Here is a 22,451-nt window from a genome sequence, read left to right as displayed (position 1 = left end):
CTCTAAAGTAGATCACGGTACACCAATCCAACTGAAATGCAAACTTAACTTGTATTTCTCTAAGAGGAAGCTTGTGGCTAAATTTCAAGGCAATATCTGTAACCGTTAGGTAAAAACTTATAGACTTAGGTCTATAGACTTATAGACCTAAAGTAGGTCAAAGAGCACCAATCCAGCTGAAATGGAAACTCACTCTCACACTTCCTGAGGGAAAATTGATACCAAATTTCAAAGCAGTATATGCATCGTTACGGGAAGAAGTCTGAAAAACATGGCTTTGGACGGATACCCAGCCATTCACACGGACAGTGCCATAACATAATACGTCCCGTCTCATGACGAGCATATAATAAATGTATCCAGTCTTGAGCCAAGCAAAGAAAAACAACGCAACTGTGTAACAAAACAATGGGGGATGAGTTTCATTACGTTTTGGAATGTTCTTATTTTAGCAAAGACCGGTAAGATTTATCATTTAATAGTAAATTTTGTCCTCATCAGTTTGTCATAATAAAGTTCAAAGAAATAATGTCTTCACGTAATTCTATAGTACTAAGAAAAGTCAGTCTCTAAAAAGGATAATGGAGGTTGTCTGTTCTTTCGATACGCAACATCTAATCTTTAATCTTTTACTTTTCCTTCTTCTTTTATATTATTTGATATCACTAGTTATGAATTATGATTTTTATCATTGATATATTCTTTTTCTTTATATTACACCTTGACAAAATGTTTAAATACATGTATATTGATGTACAAAATGTACCAATATCTTGGTTTGAGTAAAAAAAATGAATGCGTGTTGCGCAAAGACCTTTATCTTGGCGTTCAATAAAATAGTAGGCATGTTATGAGCTGTCACGACGATAAAAATACAACAAAACTTGACACTGATGCAACTTCCTAGATTATGTATGGCTGAAATTTCATATATTGAAATACAAAAACAAACAAACAAAACCCTGTCAAATATCGTTGAAACTGACCAAGAGGTCGTAAATATGAAAAGCTTACAACGACAACGCCAACAACGGACGTAAAAGTAGACCAGTCCTTTTTATAATGAACGATACCTTCAACAGCTGAACAGGTGTTTGGAATTTCATCAACGAATCAAGAAAAAAGTACCCCATCTAAGGAAGAATAACACACTAGAGATATAAAGTGGATTCTTTCAATAATATTGTGAAATTGAAAATGTAAAGATTTACCCTTTCAAGTGGAAAAAATGCAGTTTTAGTTGAAATTCACCTGAAAGTAAACAACAAATAAAAATCCTGAAAGATTCGAACCCGCGATTATCGGCAGTGTCACACGAGGTTTTGATTTTTTTTTATTAGCAGTAATACAGTCATGCTGTAATCTGCCAGCTTATAAAAATTAAATCGACAAGCAATATATAGCTGCTATTGATTTTTCTATTTTCATTTTGAATGACACTTTGGTAATCCTCTTTAACCTGCAAAACTGATAAAGCACTAGTACACATGACATCTAACACTGATATAAGTTTTCAAATTGCGTCTTATATTAGATATCGCATCGGTCTAGTGTATAAACCAAAGGCTTCGTTTAAAAGTACTTTATAAAAATACATTTAGTAACCTCATGTTGCCTGAATACGTCCAAATTCTCTATCAGTGATCGATAACCGGCCCAAGAACTCGTCGAACTCGATAGTTTAATTTGTGACACAAATTTCCTTATCATTGACAAATTAATCAACTACGTTAAGTTAAATATAGTAATCTAACATTTCCTTCCATTCGCACGGTATTGTTTAGCTTAATCCACAAACAACAGCAAAACAAACAGAAGGGGAAGAAAGGATGATAACATGTTCGGACTGTGTTGATAAATTCAAACGGTGAATATCTACTTTAAAATACTTTACATTTGCCAGCCAACAGTTTGTGACTTGATGACAAGATGGGAACCAATGTTCTTTATGCCGCATTCCTCCTCAGTAAATATATTTTTGTCATTATTTCTTGTATGATATTGCATTTCCATTAGCCTAAGCCTAACTTGAACATGTTTTCGATTGTGCTATGCTGATTTGTTACATTATAGGGAGTTTCCTGCTCAGTATGATGTACAAATAATATGTTCCAATATGTTTCAGTTTGTTTAGTAGATGCCAGATCTACTAACCCTCACGCCAGCTTTAGTAACCCTCCCGCCAGCTCTAGTAACCCTCCCGCCAGCTCTACTGACCTACCCGCCGCATGTAAGCCACTACCGTCGCCAGACCATGGCACTACAGTGTGTAATGACCTTGGGTATCTCTTGTGAGTAATCCCCGAATATATATGCGTTCTTAAATGATTTTTTCAGCATCCCATTTTTTGACGAAGATTATATCCATTCCATCTAAATCTCCTAACTTCGGTTTCGGAAGTTTCTCTACATCACCACCAACAGCATACGTTACAATGATCGTTTTACCGTATATCAGCCTGCAGATTTATTACTGAACCCCATTATATTATGAGCTGCTGTTTTGGTACATTTATATAACATTAAGGGATCAAATCTATTGGAATCAGTGAAATCACGTACTTAGATATTTTAATGAAAATTGATATAATTAACGACAAACAAACAACTCAACTTTATGACAAACGGGGTGATTACAGCATCTCCATCGTCAACTTCCCATATTTATGTAGTGATATTCCATTATTACTTGCATATGATGTTCTCAACTGATTCGATGCGCAAGGGCTATGGTCAGTTTTTTAAATAGAGGGAGGCTACTGACAAACAAGTTGATGCTACAGGGGGTTTCGGTAGTCCCATTTGAAGTCAGCATCTCGCAAATCCTATGACTGTTATAACGAACTAGATTGCCAATACAACCTATCATTGAGTCAAACGCTGTCTGATGTCTTTGATGCAAGGTGAAGATAACGAACAGCGATCAATCTCCTAACTCCTGCAAGCAATACAAAATAGATAGTTGGGCAAACACGGACCCCTGGACACACCAGAGGTGGGATCAGGTGCCAAGGAGGAGTAAGCATCCCCTGTTGAGCGGTCACACCCGCCGTGAGCCCCATATCCTGATCAGGTAAACGGAGTTATCCGCAGTCAAAATCAGTGTGCCAAGAACGGCTTAACAATCGGTATGAGCCACGTCAGACAGCATTTGACCCAATGCGAGGTTGTATTGACGAACTAAATCGTTATAACGACCATAGAATTTGCGAAATGCTGACTTCAATCGAGACTGTTGAAATCCCTGTACCATCAACTTGTTTGTCAGTAGCTTACCTCGATTTAAAAACTGACAATACCCAGAACAAGCTCTTGCATATCGAATCAGTTGAGATATATAAACACCATATGCAGGTGATAATGGAATATTGCTACATAAATGTGGGAAGTTGACGATGGAGAAGCTGAAATCATCCCGTTTGTCATACATATGATTGTTAGGCCGTTCTTGACACACTGATTTTGACTACGGATTGCTCCGTTTATCTGATCAAGATATAGGACTGGTAGAGAGGGGATGCTTAATCCTAGGCACCTACTATCACCTGTGGTATATACAGGGGTCCGTGTTTGTTCAACTCTCTATTTTGCATTCCTTACAGGAGTTATGAGATTGATCACTGTTCGTTATCTTCACATTTCTATTCAAAAATATGGCATCACCTGTTAAAGTTATGAAGTAATGATGCCACCTATTGGAATGGGCAATATCGCCTAATCATTTAGAATTGGTGATATTACATATATGAATAAGTAACTTTACAACTATCTAGCTTCATTTAGACGTACCACTTTGATTTTCATCGCCTAACTGTTGCACATTTCGATACTGACAATTAAAGTAACAGAAAACAAAGACTGGCTAATGCCGTTAAACACTCTATTGTGGTTTAATGATCGGAAATAGTTGCGTAGTTTTCTTAATGTAAATAGACTAAAGAATTGTATTTCACAGCATGCAAACTGCGTGATGGTGGCAGTGTCAGACACTATAACCGGATTAATTAATGTTTTTTTCGTATCGTAAATGCTTATGCTGAAACATGCATCAGGAATATCTGTAGTTCTCATTAAACTGTATCAGCATCTGTAGATCATCCTATATCAGGAATATGTGTAATCCTCGTTCAACTTTGTAGGGTTTGTACAGCCTCCTGTGACAACGGTTTTGAATTTGAATCTCTGTCCCCTGTCGAGCGCCGATATTGTTCGTCCTACACCAGCACATGGCTGAACGGCGACGCCTTCCCTTCTTGCAGAGGTAGGTATCATGATAAATAACAATTTTAACTGATGATATGGTGCACGGTTCTAAGAGAATTAACTTAATTTTGAAATACGATGTTGTGAAATTGTTTGGCAAACTTCTGTAAGTAGAAAATAAAATCTAAAAGCCACCGAATGTCATTAGGATAAGCTTTATATTGGTATATGTAACTCTTGTCAACTTGTGCTCTTATGTGAGTGTTACATTAATATTACTGTCGTACGTTATTTCTGTAACAATAATCATTTTCATTCACATGTCCATTCAATTTATCCCAGTGAACTCGAAATATAAGACACTAAAGTCTTCAGCATAAACGTTAACGGCAAACTAACAGCTTATCTTTAATTCGAACAATATTTCATTCACTAATACGTGAATGGGATTGGGCAGCAGACATGACCTATTTCAGCCCTCTCCATACAACTTATCTTCATGACAAACTGGATGACTTCAGCTTCTCTGTCGTCAACTTCCCATATTTATGTAGTAATATTTCATTATCACCTGCATGTGGCGTTTATGTATCTCAACTAATTCGATACTCAAGAGCTTGTTCTGCGCATGGTCAGTTTTTTTGGGGGTGAAAAATCGAGACAGGCTACTGACAAATAAGCTGATGTTACAGGGGTTTGAACAATCTCGTTTAAAGTCCGAATTTCGCAAATTCTAAGGTCGTTATCACGATCTAATTTACCAATACAACTTTGCATTGGGTAAAATGCTGTCTGAAATGTTTCATACCAAATCTGGCCGTTATTTACATACTGATTTTGACGATGGATTACTCCGTTTACCCGGTCTGTGACCGGTCGACAGAGTATGCTTACTCCTCTTAAGCGCCTGATCTCATCTTCAATATGACCAGGAGTCCGTGTTTTCACTACTCTTAATTTTGTATTCTTTATAGGAGTTATGAGATTGATAACTGTACATTATTTTATGTATTTCTGAAAACCCCTGTAAAATGATACAACGCCGCATTTCTGGATTTAAGTATGCCATTAATTGTCAGGATTGCAAAGATTTATGTTCATAACCACACCTGTGTATGATATGATATAGCATATCATTAAGCGTTGCAGTCACTACCTTTAGTGATAAAATAATGATAAAATTAAGCAAGATATGATGTACCTGTATGTAATTGTAAATGCGATTACAAAAGGGTGTACAAAGAGTTCGTTTCTTGTGTTTCTATTACAACTCTGAGTATCATTAATTTCAATTGTAAAATTGATGGTAGAAAAAAAAGATGAAAATTACCCGTTAATAACATTTTGTTTGTAGCTATAGAAATTTAAATCCTTGATATCATGCTGGATTTAAACAATGTATTTATTACTTCAGTGCACAAACCTGAAACAGATGGTTGCCAATCAGTAACTCCACCGATTAATGGTGTGGTGAGGTGTGAGAGGTCCGCCTCTGAATTGTAAGTAACCTTACCAAACTATAAACCGTAGTGGAATTTGTTACGTACGGTTTTAAATACAGACAAAGGTACTACCATAGAGACAAAGGTATTGGCGAACAGGTAATGCAATGGAGAAAAAAGGTACATGTAATACCGTACAGGTAGATTCGTACAAAAGAAGATCTGTTCATGAAGCACTATGTCTCCGGTGGCAACAGAGACACAATAACCAAGGCCAAAAAGGTCTTGTCCCAAGGAATGCACATATGAAATGTGAGAACCCTATCACCCACCATTCAAAAGTTAAGCGCAAGGTTAAAGTTTGGATTTAGAGATATCAAATTTGGGTCAAACTCCAAGGTCAAGGTAAGAAGGTGAAATATCATGATATCAAATGAAAGGCCTTGTCATGAGGAATTTATATAGAAAATATAATATGAAAGCCCTACCTTAAATAGATCAGTTGAGATTGCATATAATAATTCTTCCTGAAAAGTAGGTCAAACTTCAACGTCACGATAGTGTGTCAAATCCTTTGGTATTAAAAGAAATTGACAACAAAATTAAAAGTTCAACTTTATGATAAACGGAATGACTTCAGCTTCTTAATCGTCAACTTCCCATATCTATGTAGCAATATTCCGTTATCATCTGCATATGGTGTTTATGTATCTCAACTGATTTGGTATGCAAGAGCTTGTTCTTCGTATGGTAAGTTTTTAAATCGAGACAGTCCACTGACAATTAAGTTGATGGTACAGGGGTTTAAACAGTCTCGTTTAAAGTCAGCATTTCGAAAATGTTATGTGGTCGTTATAACGATCTAATACACCAATACAACCTGTAATTGAATAAAATGCTGTCTTAAATGTTTCATACCAATTTAGGTCGTTCTTTACACACTGATTTTGACTACCGATTACTCCGTTTGCCCGGTTGAGATAAATGTCTTATGGCTGTTGTGAGCGGTCGATAGGGGATGTTTACTCCTCCTAGACTTATTTGTCAAACTCTGGTATGTGCAAGGGTCCGTGTTTGTCCTACTCTTGATTTTGTATTCTTTATAGGATAACTCCGTTTACCTGATCGGGATATGGGGCTCACGGCGGGTGTGACCGGTCAACAGGGGATGCTTACTCCTCCTAGGCACCTGATCCCACCTCTGGTGTGTCCAGGGGTCCGTGTTTGCCCAACAATCTATTTTGTATTGCTTGTAGGAGTTATGAGATTGATCACTGTTCGTTATCTTCACTTTGCATTGATCAATGTTAGTTATTTACCTTTTCAAAAAGATCATTATAACAACCATAGAAGTTGCAAATAAAATTTTCAAACGAGATTGCTGAAACGCTTGCTTTTGCGCATCGAATGAGTTGAGTTGAGAGACATAAACATAATGTGCAGGTAATAATGGATCATTGCTGCATAGATATTGGAAGAAAAAACTCACGGCATATGTTAAACGTCTTAGGTGTGACACGGCTCTGGGATGAAGAAGAGAAACCGGGCCTCTTATTTTCGAAGCGACCGCTTTATTCACTAAACTACCACGACCTTCACTTGATGGTGTATGGTGTAACAGGGAGTTATCCATGTATTACTGCTTATATAGGAGTCATTGATATCAGTCAAAACTATCGAAAAGCTGTAAGAAGTATCTAATCATCTCCCACGGAAAATAATGTTGAGTTAATATCCACAAGTTATTTTTTCAATGTATTTTAATATTTTGCTTTCTCAAACTTTTTGAGTTGGATTTAGTAAGCAGAACACATACATACGTGTAGAAAACTAGGTATGCAAAGAAATTTAAGTTTACTTACAAGTTACAACAGAAATATTGTAATCTTTATTAAAAGCACATAACGTTTAGCAGGTCTATTTGGAATATGCGTTAGTAGTTGTCACAAGTGTTCCAACTTCGGTATAAAGGGATTCGTCGTACTTAGAAACTTGAAAGTTCTTGGAATTTCTTCTGATCCTTTCCATATATTCAAACCATACATCATAAAAGTACACCATGTGTCGCTTTCCCTGACACCAAATATTTACTATTACGTTTTTCTTTATTCAGAATATGTTCTGCACAGTGTAACTCGGGCTTCATCTTTGAAAATCATCACACCCTCATCCAGAGAGTTTGTGATACCTTTGATGGTGTGTGGTATAACGGGAAAGATTTCCCAAAATGTGTCAGTAAGTTATTCCTTCTTCCGGAGAATTATTCAATCCATCACGGTTATTCAGTCCCCCTGTAAGAAAAACGTGCCAGCAAGTTATTCAATCCTCCAATATCAGAACAAATGTGTCAGGAAATAATCAATGCAATAGGAAATCATCAATGCAATTTCCCGAAAATTTGTCATTAACTTACTCAATCCCCCCAAATGTGTCATTAAATTATTCAATCCCCATATCAGAAATATGACTAACCATGCAATCACACTATTGAATTAACAAACTATTTCTATCTATACATTACAGTTGACCGTGGGGATTGCCAGCCATCTCATGCACCCCCGTTTGGTATAGTAAGCTGCAACACTGTCAACCTCAAAGTGTAAGTTCTTTATAAACAAGAATATGAATTACTGAAGTCAGATTAAAAAAAATAAAATCGCTTGTATTCTTTTGCAGAATATGTACCTCTGTTTGCCAACAAGGTTATGGGTTTAAAACAGGGGAAAACTCGGTTCAGCGTACTTGTGATCTCAACACTGGACTGTGGCAAGATGGTTCAAAGGATTTCCCAGCGTGTCAAAGTACAGTATTTTTTATTCAGTTTGGAGTATTTGATAGTTATGATTATAACTGAGTGAAGTATAAGCTCACACGATCTATTCTTACCAGTCCTTGTCATCGTTAACATTTTCACTTATTTTGAATTTACATTTTCTCCCCGGGTCAATTCTATCCACATTTAGCACATGTTTCTTTCAATGAAAGGTCATTCTTCTTTTTAATTAGTGAAAAAATGTGGTGTGTTTAAAGTTCCTTTACCAAAAATACTTAAAATCTTATTATTAGGAGCCAGAAAATAAACAGAGTATCCGATATCAGATACGTAAACATCATGTAAACAAAAGCAGATTCTGGTTTGGTCAAATCATTCCTCCAACGAAAACAGAGACATAATAGGATTGAAAGTTTAAATTGAAATATATAGGGGAATTTATAAATATATACGGAATATATACGAAAATATCACGTTTAATATTAAGTTCAAAGTTTGCTCTTACAGTGTAGATTTTAGTATCTCCACAATCTTAGTCTTAGGACATGATTTTCCGAGCACAATCAAGTTTAAAGTTTAACGTTGAAACATATCAGGGAAACATTTTGAAAAAACAACATCTTCACAAGTCAAGGGTTATTGATTCGTTACCTCGCACTAACCCTGGACCTCATTCACCATTCAAAACATGGCTTTGGGACAGATGATGACACAATATGCTAAAATTAAATCATCCAATGAGATTCTTTGTTTAAGATGCAAGTTTGGTAAAGCAAAAACAGAAAGTAAACAATGGTCCTCGTGGGATACTTTTCTTAACACCATGAACATTGCGTGTTGATTTTATATGTAACATAATTATTAATTCACATTTCCGTCCCTTAAATGTACATGTATTTGTTAATCTGTTTTAATTTTAAATAACTGATTTAATTTGTTGAAACACAATCGACAAACATACTTAGATAATCCACGGTTTTCATGCGGCTCGTATTCTAAAACTTCGTCTAATTGTTTAAAAAATAAATTTCCGAAAATCAATCGACGGTCACAAATTCTACACCAACCTGACCATGTTGCCAATGCCGCGCCATGCGTGTTTAGTTTCGTTTTCGACCGAATAAAAAGCCGCTGTCTGATTGGCTCCACGTTACAGGCTGCAAACCAATCATATGCTTCTTTTGAGCCCATGTTTTGAATGGTGACTGATGTCAAGGGTTAGTGCGAGGTAACGAATCAACAACCCTCGACTTATGAAGATTGGTATACAATTCATCAAGTAAATGTTGATACATTCGTATTATTGCAATACAAATTTAAGTTTCATGACCTCTGGGGCTAAGGTGGGGGCAAAGATGATGATTTAAAGATTTTCATAAATATATTGTAAAACTATTAAAAAATTTCAACATCACAATAAAATTGGACAACTCACCCTTACTAAGGACAACTTGTCCCCTCTCTTGAGACAACACACCCCCAATATTATATATTGTTTCTGCTATAACTATATATTTAACGTAAAAGTGATGATGAATTTAATGAACCCAAACACTGGATATTCACGACTTGTAAAAATTAGATCTTTCGTCTTGCATAAAAAGACAAAGCGTTTGATGTTTATATATACATGTCTTTCTATCTGTGATGTATATATTATCTACAATAAATCTATCTATTTTTGCTAATATATCTTAGACCAACAATAATAATTGTAAACATGTATGGTATGAAGGGGGAAAGTTGTCTCAAGAAAGGGGGCGAGTTGTCCTGAGAGGGGCGAGTTGTTCTGAGAGGGGGTGAGTTGTCCTGAGAGGGGGTGAGTTGTCTTGAGGACGTTGTATCTACTTGTATGATATTGTTTCAGAGGCAGCAACAACTAAAATCTGTCAAGAAATAACGGGCGACTCTAATACGCAGATCCTATGTGATGACAATGGCTCGGAGCTGTAAGTTAATTATCTGAATATTTTATTTGTTTTATGCTCCTTTAATATTTATTATTCACTGTTCTCGATCGAAACCTTGCCAGCTGCAGATGAAGCATCATAAATTTAAAATTACTCTTGTCACTCAGGTCTGACGCAGTGAGGGTCAACGCTTTCCGCAACACAATTACGCTTTAATGGTATCATCCATAAGACCCCCCCTCTCTCTCTCTCTCTCTCTCTTTCTCTCTCTCTCTCAAGATTCCAACAACACTCGATATCTTAAAGTATTGGATCCAAAAAGTGGAACAATTAGAGAAATTAAACAAAACATTGAATTGAGCAACGAAATGAACAATTAAATTGGCATGTACCACGTCAGAGAACATTCGACCTAAGGGCAGGTTGTATTTGCATATCATGATGTCATTATAACGACAGTTATAGTGATATGCTGAAACGAGACTGTTAAAACCCCTGTAACATCAACCTACTTGTCAGTAGCCTGCTTCGATTAAAAAAATCATCATACGCTGAAAATGATCTCGCGCATCGAATCAGTTGAGAGACATAAACACAGGAAGGTAATAATAGAATATTGCTACATAAATATGGGAAATTGACAATGGAGAAACTGAAGTCATAAAGTTGAGTTGTTAGTCTGCCGTTAACATCTATGTTCAATGAATTATCTAAGTACGAATCAGATGTAGAAGACTTTGTGATGTCTTTTATTTTGATTTCACTGGGATATATCGAATCAACATATGAATGGAAATGAACATTGTCGATATAATATTATCTAAATGTTAAGTTTAAGGTTACAGCAAGATATTTTTTCTTCTAACGTAGAAGCTTTTGAATGAATTATGCCTCATAAGAAAAGGCATTTAGAAGTAAAATATAGAATGGAAATGTTGAAATAGAATTGTAAAAACAAAAATGTTAGAATATAATTGTGGCACTGATATATCTCCATAGTATTTGAAATGAAGATTGTGTAAAAATATGAACTGAAAGACCCTCCGGATTCACATTTTCATAGGAATGCAATCATGCATTCAGAAAGGGAATATTTCCAAGGGCAGGTTATGATCATGACGAAACAAAGTCGCTGAAAAATTTGATACATGTATTCTAAAGGTATTGTTTGCTCCGATACCCGTCTCCTGATATAATATTAGAGCTATGCTTATAATATATATTTAAAATATTCGGATTTATTTACCTACTTGTATATCAAACGGGTTTCAACTGTCTGGTTTGTAGTAAGATTTTCGCAAATTCTATGGTTGTTATAATTATATTATTTGCATATACAACCTGTCTATAAGTCAAATGTTAATTGTCAGATGTAATTCATATCAATTACTGGGCCGTTCTTTACATACTGATTTTGACTACGGATTACTCCGTTTACCTGATCAAGATAAAGGGCTCCTAGTGGGCGTGACTAGTCAAGAGGGGATACTTGTTTCTTTTAAACACCTGATCCTACCTCTGGCGTATCCAGGGATTCGTGCTTGCCCTCCTCTGAATTTTGTATTCGATATGGGATTTATGTCATTAATCACTGTTCTTATCTTCACTTTTTCATTTAATGGTTTATTTCTAGCATATGCACTGCTACGTGTGTCAATGGAACTGTCTTTGAAAACAAAGACTTGGTGATTAAAAGGGTGTGTGACCAGTTTGATGGTACATGGTTCAACGGAAACAAAATCCCGAGCTGTATCGGTAAGGAGTATGATGTAAATGTAACTAAGATATTTCTATTTGCAGCTGAAATGTAAGACACTGTAAAGAAGACCATTAATAACTATCGCAAAGAAAACCAGGGTAATATAAACAATTTTGGAAAAGAACTTATCGTAATAATCACAGGTGTTTGAGAACATCCCTTCCACTATTCCCACCACGGTCCTAGTCCTTTTCGGCTTATATTTAATTGACTAAGGTGTGGCATTTACATGGTCAAAACTCTGGAGAGATCGCTGGAATGTCCTTGATGGGTAGATTTAAGACTGGACATCCTTTTGTTAGATTCCACTGGGCATGGCCAAGACTCAAAGTATTTGAGAGATAGTTATGTAAAATTTCAATGTAAGTTCTCGATGAACAGTTAAAATTAACCGTGATCACCCTCGGTTAAATGGAGGTGAGCATTCTTGAAATCGCTCTCTGTTCTCTCTTAGGCCAAGTGAATTTCTTTCAAGAAATTTTGGACCAGTAGATCCAAAACCTAACAAATATCCATTTATTTTGAGATATTTTAAACAATTAAGAATGTTTACTGCCATTTTAGGCAACTCTGCTTTTCAGCAACAATGATAATTTGTATATGCTATGAAATATTAACTTTTGTTATAACATACATTTTGTACATATTGTTGCTGCTTTCTACTTTGAAAATATTTTCAAGGTACAGTGTATATACCTGTTATAATTTTATTTAATATTTGTCATTTTCCAAAATGTTTATAAAGTTGTTACTGGTAACAATAAGTAATCACGATCACTGTACAAACACTTACGTGTATATCTTACATTTATTTGCTAATTAAATATCATTTAACAAAATACAGTGCCATGTGAACAACCTATCATTTCCAACAACAAGGGTATCACCAACAGTGACTTCACCGCCTCCTCTTCGTTCGACTTGTTCCCGGCCGTGTACTTTGGTGCTGACAGGGCTAGAATAAATTCGACAGCTGGTAAATTACACCTGGCAGGGGGCTGGCGTCCTTCAGTGGACAACCTAGACCAATACATCCAGGTATCATCACTTTAAAGTCATTTTAGTGTACAAGTAGTAACTTCTATGGATCCTTTATAAAAGACCAAGTGGAGGCGGAATCCTGACTCCAATCATATGGGAATCATAATGTCCATTTTGAGAGTGAAATTGACAAATATTCCGGTGTCCTATAATTAGATTCTCTCTCTCTCTCCTAAATTAGCGACTGTGACTGACACCAATCTTTATACACTTTTATTAATTAATACACACTCATTTAGAATGTGGGTACCTCAGGTAAATAAAACCTGAGCTGATATGACCACGCCTTCTTATCGATATCAAATAATATTTTCTATTTAGCGACCGAGTAGAACGGGTTCAAAGAGGCTTCGGTTCGATTCTCGAGGTCGGTGTCACATCAGTTCCTTTAATAAGCGCCTGGATATGACCTTAGGTATGGAGGTCTCTAGTCACGGTAGGCAAGATAAAGAAGCCTTAGAGTTACGACCCTGAACTTCAATCAAACTTTGTAGCACTTAACGTCTATAAGTGACACGTTCTCTAATGGGGCGTAAAATACTGTCCATCCTTCCGACTTTTGTCATATATCATATAGAGAACATGCTAACCACTAGGGTACCATCACCGGTTTCTGGACTACAGAGGTTATATACGAAAAGAAAGACAACGTGATTAATATATTTATACATTCAATGGAATATAGCACAGGTAACACTTGTGACTATTGCTAAGTCAGTTAATACATGATGCTTCATTACTTCTGACAGTTCAGAAATAAATCATTTTACACCAAGAAAGCTTCAGTTTTAGCAGGGACTTCTGGTTGCTATAGCAAATTTAAAGTATCAGAATCTTGATGAGTAAATCAAGGTTCGGAGTCGTTGATTTTTCGAAGTAATCAACTACAATTATCGTCCACTTTTCAACCATCGAACAAACGTTTTAGTACACATCGTCCACTTTTCAACCATATCAAATTTCTCTAGTATTTTATTCCTCTTTAATGTACATATATGTTTTTCTCCGCAGATTGACCTTAAAAATCTCAGTAGAGTAAATGGTATCGTGACAAAAGGGAGGAACGTAGTTGACGGAAATTCTTCAAATGATTTTACTACAAGATTCCGTATCCTGTACAGCACAGATGGTATACACTTTGTATCCTATGGAGATGACACGGTGTCAGATAAGGTATGTTGACTTTGATTATAAACTGCAGTCCTGATATGTACCACTGATTTGAAATGACATTTCATTATATCGTATTTTAGTTTTTTGCCGGAAATTCAGACAGAGACACACCTGTAACTAACATGTTCACCTGTCCGTTTGACGCTCTATACGTCAGAATCAATCCGCTGGAGTGGAATTCTCATATTGGTCTAAGGTTTGAACTTCTTGGCTGTGATTCATCAACAGGTGTGGTTTATTTCATATTATAATAACATATAATGGAATCATTGAGTCAGTTTGTCTGTCCACCCATCTGTCTGTGGACATAATTATACCCACCCGCAAATGAATTTAAGGGGGTATACTGGAATCACCATGTTCGTCTGTAGAGTATATCTAACACTCATAAACATATTTGATTAAGGAGGTACTCTACATCGTCATAATGGCTGACTTCCTTTTAAAACATGGTTGGAAATACAAATATCAGCAATATTTCTCTATTCATTTAAAAAATTACCTAGCTGAGTAGCTCAGCAGGTTAGCACGTCGACTGATGAACTGTAAATCGTGGGTTGAAGTCTTGCAGGGGTTTCAAATTTTTTTCAGATTGCTTTCTACTAAAACTGTATTTTTTGACTAAATAAAGCAAATTTGAAAGTTTTCAATTTCAAAATATTGTTGTAACCTCCACTTTACATCCATAACAAATTTCTCTGGTGTAGCATACCTCCTTAATTTCATAACTTATATGAATGATGAAGTTGAGCACCTTCTATTTTGAATGAGACTTTTTAACATTCAAGGAAGTTATGGGTATTTCATTCCATTTTGAGGGGGTGTTATGTTGTCAATGTCCCGAATTATCTTAATCATTGAACAAAAAATTATTATTTCCCCATCATCCAATATGCCCTATATGGGGTATTAGTCTCATGACAATTTTAGTTCTATTTATACTTCTACATTTCTCAATTAGGGGGCCTCCGTGGCCGAGTGGTTAGAGCATCGCGCTCAAAATCACACGGCCTCTCACCTCTGTCGGCGGGGGTTCGAATCCCGCTCGCGCCGGTAAGTGAGAAAGTTTCCCAGTTTACTTTCGGAAGGTCGGTGGTCTCTTCCCAGGTACATTGTATCTGGGTTCTCTCCTCCACCCATAAAAATTGAGTGCCACCATATAACTGAAAAATTGTTGAGTGTGGCGGTAAACATCAATCAATCAATCTCTCAATTAGTGCTCTAGCACAATTGAACCAAACTTGACTAATAGCAGTTCTGTTTTCTCATCGTTCCCTGCGCTTGCACAGGTTACAACTAGTATATATAATATAACATCTTTCCAGTCTCCCTGTTGTCTACAAAGGCACCATCTCATACGATCACAACTGGTAAGTAAAGAAGAATCTATCTTATCTATAATCTCTGTGTGTAGGACTTCAAAATTTAGAACACTTCTGAGAAAGAATATAATGTTTCAAATAAAATATATTATCATATGAAATTATTTTCTAACTACCCATGCACACCGGATTGTTCCGAATAAAAATTCTAAACATTCTCTCTTTAAAATATACAGCACCATAGCAAAAGTATTCGTGATTTTTCAAAATGGCAGCAGTAAACAAGGACGCAGTTCATATTTTGCAAGCAATAAAAAGGTCTGAAAAAACTGACTTATTATTCTTAAAACTTTGTGAGTTGACCTCTGGATCAAGTACTACACCCTGAATCCGAAGGGGAATTGATAGGTACATGTTTTTAACATACTCAGGGGCGATGTTTTGCCATATGTTAAGTATAGCGTTAAAAAGTTCATCTCGGTTGGTGATATCTCTGGCAGTGTTTTGAAGTGAACTTTTTATTTTCAAACAAATATTTTCAATTATATTAATGTTCAGGGACTGCACCGGCCATGTAATGCAAGTAATTATGATCTTTTCTTTATATTCACAAGTGATCCTGGCCATGTGCACGGGTGCGTTGTCGTCTTGAAATAGGTAGGGTTTATTGAGAAAATGTCCAACTGTAACTGGCCACAAATGCTCATCGAGTATGTCAATATACTTTTGAGCAGTTATGTTGCCATCAACAAGATACAAAGTCCCCACACCATCATAAAAGATGCATTCCCACACCATAAATGCAACCCGACATTTACGAGGTACATGTAACAAGCACTGGGGTAGATACGCCCCATTTGCTTTTCTCCAGACATAAACCCGTGGTTATTTCCAATAAGAACTTGACTTTTGTCAGAAAATATGATATTCTGCCAATGCTGTTCCACTGCCAGACGTCGTTTCCCTAAACACCAAGATAATCGCTTTTACCGATTAACTTCACGAATAACCATGCGTTTTCATACGACTTGTTTTTGATATCCTTTATTTCTAAGAAATTTGTGGACTGTACATTTATGGACAGTTTTCTTCATCTAAATCCAGTGTAGTATCATTTAATGTCCTGTATCTGTTGCTTTTGACCGCCCGCATATCCCAGTTTTCATCCCTGTGCGACAGCTTTCGAGGTGTACCAACTCGTAGTAAATTTTCCATATTTCCCGTGGAATATATCTCTCCCACACAGATCTAACGGTAGATTCACTAATATTCAACAGTCGAACGATTTCCGAAGTTTTGTGATACTCGCTTTTAGAGTTAGAATAAGATGTTTAACTTTCTCACTCAGTTGACTAGATTTTCGACCCATGGTTATATTCTGCTTCTTTACATTCACTAAGAAAATTGCAATCGGCAATAAATATAAAAGTACGCCATTCCCTACCTAAAGATAACTCTGTCAAAAAATTAATGGATAACTAATGTTTTCTTTAGAGTTATCGCTCTTTTCCTAATCGAGACGCGCAAGTAAGCAGTCGCCGTTTTGCAAAATCGCGAATACCTTTGCTATGACGCTGTAGTATTGTTTACATTTTTAATAAGAGCAAGCCCATGTGTTACCAATAGAGTTATTGAGTAGAAGACAGTATTTCAAATATGCTTTGAAAATTGGCTTGGCGTTTTTCTTTCGATATATTGCATTCTCCATCTCTTAAGTTTAACATGGAAGACAGCAGTATCAGCAAACACAGGAGTAGGTATGAAAGACTCAAACATTTTTGTTTGCAAATTGTGGTTCTATAGGTTGAAGGATATTTTAAAATCTTATGCGATCACATTGGTTTTGCCCGTCTATGTGTTTGTGTATTCGCACCTTTAACCATATTAATCGATATGCATACTAATGATAGTTTCATTGACATCAAGGTCAATTATTTTGTGACCTTGACCTTTGATAACATCGAAATAGATTACCTGACATCGGGCAGATTTGTGACTCACAAACATGTGTTTTCTTATGCTATTTCTTTAGCTCCTAGTCCTCCACAAGTAGAGTGCACGTCGCCATTACCACCACAGAATGGAATCATGACATGCGTCAAAGCAGAAAATGAATTGTAAGATTTTAACTCTCTTTATTACTAGTTGCCCTGGCCGAAGGCCAGTATGAGGTATTGCCATAATTTGAGGTTCGTCATGAGAGCTATCGGCATGATATCCGTCCAGTAACTGTACTTGGTATAGGGAATCTTCTAGTGGTTCCTCAGATATGTTAAGATTCAAAGCGATCCGATTCTTAATATGTCCTCCATGGATTTAAACTGACAGAAAATTGAAATAATCATTAAAATGGGTATATAGTTTTAGTCATCTTACTTGCTCCAGCGCAACACTTGGTACGGCTGTTCTTCTAGTGGCTATGTATGTAGCCGTCATTGATTTTGATTTATGTAGACAAAATATTTGCCAGCTCGCCTTTTAGCAAATCATTTTAGTAGATATACTGTATATGTAAGAGACGTTTTTGCTCGCACGTAAGTGTTGCAATAATTCAAAGGAGGTTTTATTCCAATTTGCATACGATGGATTTTATTGGCTGACTGCACGTTCTTTCGCCAAAACTGACACAATTGTATCTTAGGTGATGGAATTTGTTCGGAGCCGGATTGTGGTATGCTACATGTAGATGTGGCTCCGATAACTAGTCACCACGAATTTGTTTGGCAGACACAGAATTAACCATATTGCATGTCAAATCTTTTCAATTGATTTAACTTTGAATCTATTCGATGCAGTTGAACGATTAATTCTCTTGGGATTTTCTTGTGAGTTATGCAATATTCCAAACTGTTATCTTTCATCTGCCTTGAAACCTGATTTCCATGGACGTTAATAGTATGCCATCAACCATCAATTTGGTGCAAACCCACTTCATTTGTGTCGTCCAAGAATCAAAACGATACTTAGGAAATGCTCTTTACGTCGGTTGTCTCTCGGACACACCCTAGAACTTTGTTATTGCAAAAGATGTGCCTGTGTAAGGTCAGTTAATGCATATATGGTCATGTCCGTTTCTGTCGTCTCTCTGTCAAAGCAGGGAACTTCGTCAATGTAAGAAATGGTCTCTCTTAATATTTGGAATGTGTATTACTTTTGCTAAGGGTAATAGAATAATAATCTATCTGTTTGCCAGTCTTTCAAACCCCCAGAACTATGTAATTGTTAGAGTTCGGTTCGTGACACCATCTGACTGTCTATCAGACCTTAGTAACGTATAGGAGTTTACTATTCAGCAAATGTATTCCTTGTGTGAAGGTCATTTATGATATACCTTGGCCATCGACATCCATACACACGCCTTCGAATTTCGTTATTGGCAAAGACGAAAATTCCATGTAAATATGTATGGAGTTGGGGGGATTAAGGTTGATCGTGTTACATGTATTTCATTGAATAGATAATTATGAAAATCCAGTTTATATGTCAGAATGCAAGAATGAATATGGATGTATGGGGAAATTATGACAGACATGTGTTTTAGAAATCATGAACCTAGTTTGAAATATCACAACGAACAAGTTGCATAAGGGCAAAGTTTTCCTCTGCATGGATTTATTTAATGGGTAATTTATCTGTACATTATGTATGTGACTTTAGCATGTCAACTTGAAGTAAAGGTATAATAGGACAAACACGGACCTCCAGATACACCAAATGTAGAATAGTGTGCCTAGGAGGAGTAATCATTCCCTGCTGTTTACAAGGTTAATAGAAAAGCTGAAGATAACGAACAGTGATCAATCTCACAACTCCCACAAGGAATACAAAGGCAGTGTTTGGCAAACATGGACCCCTGGATATACCAGAGGTGCTACCAGATGCCTAGGAGGAGTAAGCATCCCCTGTCTACCGGTCACACCCGCCGTGAGCCCTATTATGTTGATCAGGTACACAGAGCAATCCTAAGTAAAAATCAGTTTGCAAAGAACGGCCTGACAATTGGTATGAAACACGTCAGACAGTATTTGCTTCGAATTAAAAACTGATCATACGCAGAACAAGTTCCTGCATATGAATCAGTTGAGAGATATACATACCATATGCAGGTGATAATGGAATATTTCTACCTAAAAATAGGAAGTTGACGATGCAGAATCTGCATTCATCCCGTTTGTTATAGAGTTGAAATGTTAGCTTGCTGTTACCATATATGTTCAATAAATAATGTGAGAACAGATATGAAAGACTAGTGTCTTTTATTTCGAGTTCACTGGGAGATATCGAATTGAACGAATTTGGTTCCAGTTTTTGGCACTCTAGTTTTCCTTTTAGCTCTAAGAAGGTTATTGTTATTTCCAAAATTTTGGCTTGAGTATCACTGAAGAGACATTATTTGTCGAAATGCGCATTTGGTGCATCAAAATTGGTACCGTATAGGTTTTAAAATATGAATGAAATGGATTATTGTTGATCGATAAAACGTCGTCGATATATTCAAATGTTGAGATAGATATTTTTTCTTCTAATGTAGAAGCATTTGAATAAATTCTGCCTCATAAGAATATAAAAACATGTCAGCTAACAAAGGAGTACATTTCGTGGCCATGCGAATTCCAATAAGCTGTTGGAAGACAAGATCACCAAAGACTACGAAGATTGTTGTCAATGAGGAACTCCAGCATATTTTGTATCAACTTCAAAGTACTTCTTTGTAGAATTAGAGTGGTGTTTAACAATTTTTTTTGAATGACTGATCATTAGATATTAACATATTTCCCTTTTCCATTTTTGTTGAAGAAACAACTATCTATGATGTCAAAAAGTTAGATACAATAAAACATCATGCAGTCAAGCAGTTCTTTTCATGGAGGAAAATGACTAAACTTTCCTAAAGAATCTTACTTTTATTTGAAATGTTACAGAAACTTGTGTCGTACGTCAAATTCCAAGTTTGAATCAAAGTACAATGTACTGTTTGCCTCCTAAAATGACACTACTGCATAAGGGGATGCTTACTCCTCCTAGGCACCTGATCCCACCCCTGGTGTGCCCAGCGGTCCGCGTTTGCCCTACTCTTAATTTTGTATTATCTATAGGAGTTATGAGATTGATTCCTGTTCGTTATATTCACCTTTTCATTGATTTAAAGTATTCAACTTAACTGACTAATTGAAGTCTTTATTCTTATCTGAAAGAGTGTGTTCAGGGTTGTGCAACAGTGGATTTGCCTTCCAGTCCAACAAAACTGTGGAGAAATTGACATGCAATTTACAGTCTGGTGATTGGCTGCTGGGAAAACAATTTCCGAAATGTCAAGGTAATAAATGCTAATAATCATCATTATCTGTTGTGACTGAAGCGCTAAATGGCTGTCATATATTCCTTGCATTGACACTCATTTTTATTGATGCATTTGTTCATATCTGAGGGTTCCGATCCGCTAATTTAGTCCAACTTTTGTAAATGATGCGCAGCGCCAACCATCAAGTTGTTGAATTATGCTCATTTAAATGACACTATAAACTTTTGAAAATGCAGGTACTAGAGGCAGATCAATGATTGCATCCTGTGTTCACACGGCATTGACATACTTTCCAAAAGAAAGATATTGCATTGGAAAGTTGTTATTGACAGAAATAATTAATTCTGTTTGTCGACACACTTGTAACCAACCTACATGCATGGACGTCTTCCAATTTTGTTAAGACCAAACTGCGTTACATTTGTGAAAGCCACATTGTTGTCAGAGCAGTGTAATAAACCTAAAATTCTTAAAGGTGTTCGTAATTATTGTTCTTCTGGTTTTAAGAGAGTTAGATGTAACAGCCTATTATAGGTTTCCACCGCCACGGTGATTGTTTATATTTTCATTCTCTTACACGTGGTCGCATGTTCTATGTATTTTGATTGGATGCTGAAACTTTTCTGCGCGTCTAATAATTCGGTTTACCGAGGATGCAAACTTCCAACAGAGCAGCAGATCCGAAGTCTTAACTAGTAAATGGTTCATACTGGGTTAAGTTAATTGATTTATAAGAAAAAGGGAGGAAAGAGATAAAGTATGCACTTTGTATTCTTAGATTTGAATTGTATAATTTATATTGCAATTGCAGTGACAACGACTGTGTCGGGAGGATCGCACAATCATTCAACGCACACCCACCCCTCTCGTAAGATTACGTTCCGAATTATATATGATTTAAATATGTCGAACACAATATATTCCAGGATCCTTAAAAAACTTTTCTTGAATATATATCTTTACCCCGTCTATCCTTATATTACCCTTACAATTATATACTTTGAATGCTTATACACTTAATTTAATCTTTTACACAGATACATGCATTGCAAAGAGTCTGGATTGTAAACATCTCTCAAATGGAGACTACCAAACATGTGGAGACTGTCACTTTTTTGCAAGCTGTTCAGAGGGTTACGTCTATGTCCGCCCCTGTCCGGTGTATCTTGTGTTTGACTCTCTAGTACGTCAGTGTATGTATACATCCCAGACATGCGCACATTCAAAACCAAGCAGTTCAGTATTCGGAAGATGAGATCTAATGTACTAGTTGCTGGAAGTTATTCATAGTGTATTGCATTTTCAATTGTATATAGTTAATGAGCGCATTACTTCCTTGAGCTCATAAACGCACACAAATCAATTTCATTTTCAAAGAATTAAATAGTAGTTGAGCCCAGACTTGAGAATGATTTTGTTTTCAATTTCTGTGTAGTATATGTATCAGTTGGTTATTTCCTAGCGATCCTAAGATTTCTAGTATAGATTTTGCTTTATAACCAGTCGATAGCTTTCGGGATCCCCTG

General features: G+C 36.3%; 1 protein-coding gene across 1 annotated transcript; it reads left to right on the top strand.

Annotated features, from left to right (window-relative positions):
* The first annotated feature begins 1,702 nt into the window (after positions 1 to 1,702).
* On the top strand, positions 1,703 to 22,326 carry LOC125682394 (uncharacterized). Its single transcript, XM_048922933.2, has 17 exons — positions 1,703 to 1,966; positions 2,126 to 2,291; positions 4,140 to 4,261; positions 5,618 to 5,702; positions 7,759 to 7,880; positions 8,169 to 8,244; positions 8,322 to 8,446; positions 10,286 to 10,367; positions 11,962 to 12,083; positions 12,932 to 13,125; positions 14,140 to 14,301; positions 14,382 to 14,529; positions 15,627 to 15,671; positions 17,656 to 17,740; positions 20,819 to 20,940; positions 21,737 to 21,793; positions 21,963 to 22,326. Exons 1-17 carry the CDS (start codon positions 1,930 to 1,932, stop codon positions 22,178 to 22,180), a joined length of 1,968 nt encoding a protein of 655 aa, XP_048778890.2. The 5' UTR covers positions 1,703 to 1,929; the 3' UTR covers positions 22,181 to 22,326.
* Positions 22,327 to 22,451: the final 125 nt, after the last annotated feature.

This window comes from Ostrea edulis, chromosome 2, assembly GCF_947568905.1.
Source record: "Ostrea edulis chromosome 2, xbOstEdul1.1, whole genome shotgun sequence".
Lineage (NCBI taxonomy): Eukaryota > Metazoa > Mollusca > Bivalvia > Ostreida > Ostreidae > Ostrea > Ostrea edulis.
The sequence above is the reverse complement of the archived record's forward strand: the minus strand, read 5'-3'. Positions and strand labels throughout refer to the sequence as shown.